The sequence below is a fragment of the Podarcis vaucheri genome (genome assembly GCF_965113315.1).
Source record: "Podarcis vaucheri genome assembly, chromosome: 7".
Lineage (NCBI taxonomy): Eukaryota > Metazoa > Chordata > Lepidosauria > Squamata > Lacertidae > Podarcis > Podarcis vaucheri.
Window position 1 is genome coordinate 74938969 of NC_138765.1, and position 6000 is coordinate 74944968.

General features: G+C 49.4%; 1 protein-coding gene across 1 annotated transcript in view; it reads left to right on the plus strand.

The window, feature by feature from the left end:
- Positions 1 to 5470, plus strand: part of SSU72 (SSU72 homolog, RNA polymerase II CTD phosphatase) — a 50843-nt gene extending 45373 nt beyond the window's left edge. Inside the window, exons 4-5 of the mRNA XM_082230657.1 lie at positions 1941 to 2059; positions 4750 to 5470. Of these exons, the coding sequence (XP_082086783.1) occupies positions 1941 to 2059; positions 4750 to 4851 (221 nt within the window). The 3' untranslated portion in view covers positions 4852 to 5470. The remainder of the gene's footprint in view (positions 1 to 1940; positions 2060 to 4749) is intronic.
- Positions 5471 to 6000: the final 530 nt, after the last annotated feature.

Below are 6000 nucleotides of genomic sequence, written 5' to 3' on the forward strand. Positions count from 1 at the left end.
AAACTTGGGTCTCCAGCTATTGCTGGACTACAACTCCCATCATCCCTGGCTAGCAGGACCAGTGGTTGGGAATGATGGGAGTTGTGGTCCAACAACATCTGGGGACCTACTGCCATAGAGGCTCCTGTGTTTGGCCAAAGTCAGAACAGGATGTTAGACTAGATAGGCCTTTGGCCTGATCCAGCAGCCAGGCTCTTATTGTGGCTCTTCCTCGCTTTTTAAATTTAAACTAGGCATTTACACAACCCCCGTGCAGCAAGCCTTAAAAACAAAAAAACCAGCCTGGTTGGTGGTGTTGGCAGATCTGCCGCTCATCGTCTCTCCAGCTCCCTGGCTTTGCCTCGCCCCCCGCTAGGATGTGGCAGATCTTCTTCAAATTTAGGAAGCAGCCGAGTGGACACAGTGGTGTCTCATAAATAAAAAATGCTCAGGGGCAAGGTGGGTTCCTCACCGGCCAGACTCTGCCTTCGTTCCAGGGCTGTCCACTCAGTTGCCGCAGAGCTCAGAGTGCATTACAGGGAGCCGTCTTGGAGCCTTCGCCGGTTTCCTTAATGAGTCGCCGTGCCGAGAGATGAATGAAGTCTTCACTCTTTGCTTCGGGGGGAGCCGTCCTCCTTGAGACAGAGGGTTCATTTTGCAGCAGTTGAGGAAGGCGAAGGCCGTCTGCTTGCTAATTTCCACCTTCTTTACCCTCTTCCCTCTCTCTCCTGAATGCAATTCTTCACATAAGTGGCACAGGAGAGAGCCCGAATCCCCGCTGGCAGTCCCCGCTATGAAGAGATGATGAGATTTTTAAGCTGGACTGCCTCGCTTTGCTTGGCCTGATCTGCTGGAAACACTGTTCAGGGAGGGGGACCAGTTTCTGAGCTTTACATTTGCAGGTCAGCATCTTGAGGCTCCTTAACGCTGCCTGGGAAACCGTGTCTCTTTGGCCGTGCCAGATCCATGTATGTGACGGCGTTGTCTGCACACCGGTCTTAAAAATAAGCAAATCTCCTGTCCTGCTGTGGGTTCCGTTGGCGGAACAAGCGAAAATGCAGTTATATTAAGAGAGATGCAGTACAACACAAACCTAGGCCCACATTCCCTTCTCAGCGCCCTTCTGGGGGCTGCATGCAAGTGATAGGCAAGGCTTGAGACAAACGTGGGCCGAGCAATGAATGTCAGTGCGTTACCTTTTTAAAAAAACAGTAGGCTGGTTTCTACGCTCGTTCTTCTCTATTTACCTGGATGAGTAAGAGGTGTTCAGCGCAACTCAAGGGCATCTTCCAGCCAGGCAGAAGCACTCCAGGAGAGTTTGGAGCAGGGTGTTGCTTGGGGCCCAAGGGCCAGAGTTTATAGAGGGCCACATTTGGTTTCCCAATCCTTGCATTCAAAAGAACCAGCCAAGTGGCCACCAGATTAGAAGCCTCAAAACTGGGATTCCACCAACGTCTGTGCTGCTGTCAGACCCAACGCAAGGAGTGTTTCTTCAAAGAGCCTGGGGAAAGAGGCCTTAGCTCAGTGGCAGAGGCCCTACTTTGCCCAGGGTTCAGACTCCCAACACCTCCTGTTTAAAATAGTTTGGGCAGCAAGTTGTGGAAAAGAGCTTGCCTGCATTCGTGGAGAGCCACTGGCAGTCGAGTTCCTAAACAGGCAGAGTGCGGACTTGTCTAAGGCCACTTCCTGCACTCCTTTGCATTATTTTAATTCCAGTCGCCCAAGACATGCAAATGTTGCTCCCTTCCTTCCCCTGATGTCACCTTTGCCAACCTGGCACCCCCAGACGTTGTTGGACCCCCAACTCCCCATCAGCCCTGACGGTCGGCCAACACCGGCTGGGGCTGATAGGAATCAGACTCCCAGCAACATCCAGAGGAGACACGGGTTGCCTACTGCCAATTTGAAGGCTTGATTTCGACCTGCACCCAAAACCACTTTTCTTTGTTTTTGCCCCTCAGACTTAAATTCTAGAGAACAGGAGACATGCCAGCCTGTACATGTGATCAACGTGGACATTCAGGATAATCATGAAGAGGCAACGCTGGGAGCTTTCCTTATCTGCGAACTATGTCAATGTGTAAGTATTTTTATTTTAACCTTTTTACTCCAATTTTCTCTTTGGGGTACCAGAGGATGCCTTTCTCCTGTGGTGATTTTGAACTCTTGCTAAGTCCTTCTGCTCCTAAGAAACCTCTGTGAAGCTCACAGGCAGGGGGTGAAAGTGAATCGCTTCCCCTCCTTGCTGCTCAGAGGTACACTGCCCCTGAACATGGCTGTTCCATTACTCGCTATCCATAAAGACACCCACCTGGACAAGCAGCCTTGCAGCAATCGGCCTGATCCCTCCAGGACAGTGGCCTGCTGGTGAATTAGGAACCACCAGTGGGCCGCTGCTGTGATCCAAGGCAGGCTGCAACGGGAGCACTTCTACCATGCAGATGCTGAAGCAATGGGCCCCCAATGCATTTGTGCTGGCTCTGGAAAGGTCGAAGGTCTCTGCTCCGGCGTGATCTGAAGCCAGAGGCTACACCTCCCTCCCATTCATCCCCAGCATCTGCTTGGGAAGTTCAGATCGCACAGCCAGGTCTTACCTTTGGCAGCCATGTGTGTGTGAGAAAGAGTGCACAAAATCATAAGGCAAGCTGCCTTCCTTCCTGGGCAACCTTCTGAGGGCCGATTGCCAGGGGCGGCTGCAGCCAGATAATAATAATAATTTATTATTTATACCCCGCCCATCTGGCTGGGTTTCCCCAGCCACTCTGGGTGGCTTCCAACAGAATATTAAAATACAATAATCTATTAAACATTAAAAGCTTCCCTAAACAAGGCTGCCTTCAGATGTCTTCTAAAAGTCTGGTAGTTGTTTTTCTCTTTGACATCTGGTGGGAGAGCGTTCCACAGGGCGGGTGCCACTACCGAGAAGGCCCTCTGCCTGGTTCCCTGTAACTTGGCTTCTTGCAGTGAGGGAACCACTGGAAGGCCCTCGGCGCTGGACCTCAGTGTCTGGGCTGAATGATGGGGGTGGAGACGCTCCTTCAGGTATACTGGACGGAGCCAGAGGGCGAAAGCAGCTGGAACACCAAAGGAGCAGCTCTCGCCTCTCTATCCTCTGCCCTAGCAAGCAAGAGGCATTGTCACGGTTTCAAGGGCGCTTTCTATCCAGGCCAAAACACTCAGGAAGGGTGCTGAGCAGAGCCACTAGTAAGGGTGCCCAGGGAGAGAGGCAGCTTGAAGGGTTGTGTTTGGCCCCAGTTCCCCACCCCTGCTGTAGAATCTAGGAGGCAAGCATGGAAGTCCCCTCCCTCCACTGCCCATTGGCCATTGACCCTTGACCCACTATGCTCTGTTCCAGGGTGTTGCTTGCTCTGTGCGGAATTTGAGCAAAGGGCATTGTATTTGCAGCCACCGTGGCTTTTTACCTGCCCAGCCTGCCGTTGTGAGCATGTAGGGAATTAAGGCGAAACCCCGAACCCTGAACGGAGCTGAGGCATTTTCTCTGCTTTTCGAAGAGAAGAAAAGAAACCAGCTCACTTCTGTGTTGGGTTTGTTTTTAAAGTGGGTCAGCCAGCCCAGGGCAGACTTGGGAATAGAACTCTCCTCTCTACTTGGCCCCACTCCTATGGAAACTAGGCCACTCTGCCTGTATCTGAATGGAGCATCGAGGAAAGTGAAAGAAAGGCTTGAGCTCCTTGTCCGCTTGTCAAGTCTGGAGGCACTTTATTTGGGCCAAATGGGGAAAGGCTGCTTTCACTCCCGGTGGTGTGTGATTTGTGTGTGTGTTGTTTCGAAGCAGGTCCAGAGGCTGCTAGAATATATAAAAAGTCAGAGTGGTTTAGAGCCAAGCTCTTCAACCTGGAAACCTGGTCTTTCCAGATGTTTCAGAACTTTCATCACCCCAGCCTGCTTAACCAGTGTTGGGGCCCACGGTTGAAGAACGCTGGCTTGGGGGACAGTCCTGGGGTCTGTTCCTTTGGCAAAGCTTATGCGGCTTTCTTAGGCATGGGGTTAGCCGACGCAGTGCCTTCCACATGTTTTGGAATGCCGTTCCCATAACTCCTAACCTTTGGCTCTGCTGGCCGGGGCTGATGGGAGATCACGGAATCGTAAGAGTTGCAAGGTGTTCCCAAGGGTTATCTAGTCCAACTCCCTGCAACGCAGGAATCTCAGCTAGAGCATTCATGGCAGATGGCCATCCAATCTCTGCATAAACATCTGAAGGGCACCATGTTGACTATCCCAGGCTTAGAGCAGAGGTGGGAGTCTTGGGGCCTTCCAGTTGTTCCCATAACTGCATCCTGACCATTGCTGGGGTTGGCTCCAAGCCCAACAACATCTGGAGCATCACCGAGTTCTCTATCCCTGTTCCTTATTAGATCCAGGGTGGGGAGCCTTTGCCTTCCAGGTGTCACTGAACTACAACTCCCATCAGCCTCATCCACCATGGCCGTTGGCTCAGGACGGTGGGCATTTTAGTTCAGCAACACCTGGAGGGGTTTCCCCGCACCTGTTTGAGATGATAGCACGTGGTCTTCTAGTAGCAGACATTGTTTCAGAAGAGGTGTCTGCCCTCCTGGTGCACAGGAAAGGTGCTTTTTTTAAGGCAGGTGGCGGCGGGACTCCTCTTCTTCAATGGGTGCTTTCCACTGGGGTTTTGTTTTGTTTTGTTTGCACTTCTCTTTTTTTTGTAAGAGAACAGAGCAGCACAACCCTCCTTTCAAAATAAATACTTGAGCCCTAACCCTTCCCCTCTTGCCTGTTTGCTTCCAGATACAGCATACGGAAGACATGGAAAATGAAATAGACGAGCTGTTACAAGAATTTGAAGAGAAAAGTGGAAGGACTTTTCTGCACACGGTCTGCTTTTATTAAAAGCACGCCCGCCTCTTCCTCTTAGGCCTTACTTGCGGACGAAAGAAGCATGTGTTAGTTCTGAATCTACTGGACTGTTTTCTCCCTTCCTCTCGGAGAAGTCGACTTAACAACCTCTTTCATTGTTGCTGTTTAATTTCTCTCCCCAACCCGCGCGTGTGTTCGTTTTTTGTTATTTTTTAAATTGTTTGTGGGATGTTTCCACGCAGAAACACAAACGAACTTTGTGTGTAAAATGAAAGAAATTCTTTACATGAAACGCTGCTTTATTTAAGAGATTTTTTTTAACGAAAAAGAAAAGGAAATCAAGGTTTTGTTTAACTCTTCCCCCATCTCCTGTCTTTCCGCCTCCCTCTCTTGGATGCCCTTCTTTAATTGTTATAAGTAGGGTTTTAATTATAAAGAGAATATATGCAGATGATATCATTTATATTTTCCACCGTAAATATCTTATTTCAGTTGTTGGGTATGGGGGGGGCGGCAGCGAAGGGGAGATGCTTTTCTTTTAATGCAACAGAACTGAACGGCTGGGATATGCAAAGGTATGAATGGGACAATTAATATCTGTATAATATTAGGAATGAAAATTGGAAGTGTCCAATAAATATAAACTGCGCCATTTCTGTCCTGTTCCTTGTGTTCATATAGAGATGTCTAATATATCTTCCTATATATGTAAACATGAAGGTTATCGTCGCACAGCCACTGTCAGAGGAATTGTAGTGCCACATCGCAATCCTAGAATTTCATGAAGCTAGGGTGCGGTAGGGGAGCAAGACTGAAGACAGGTTGCACAAAAGCGACCACAGCATGAGAATGTGATGAGGGAGAAACTGATGGGGAAATTGGTGGTTTTAAACAATGGCAGGTGTTTGAGAAAAGTACCTTCACAAAGTAGAGTATTTGAGGGTTCTTCATCCTGTATTCTCGCACGAGGCAATGAGGAATGGAAGAGGCAGAAGTTTGAGTACAGTGAGAAGGGAGTTACACTGTAAGGAAAACAGGTGACTGTTTTAAACAACAGCCGGGACGGAGGGAAATGGAAAATGTGGCAATTTTCAACAGTGGCAGAGGTTTCAGTAAAGTAGGCAGGGGTTGACCCAAGGAGGGAACGTGACAGTTTAAAACAAGGCTTGAGCACAGCGAGAA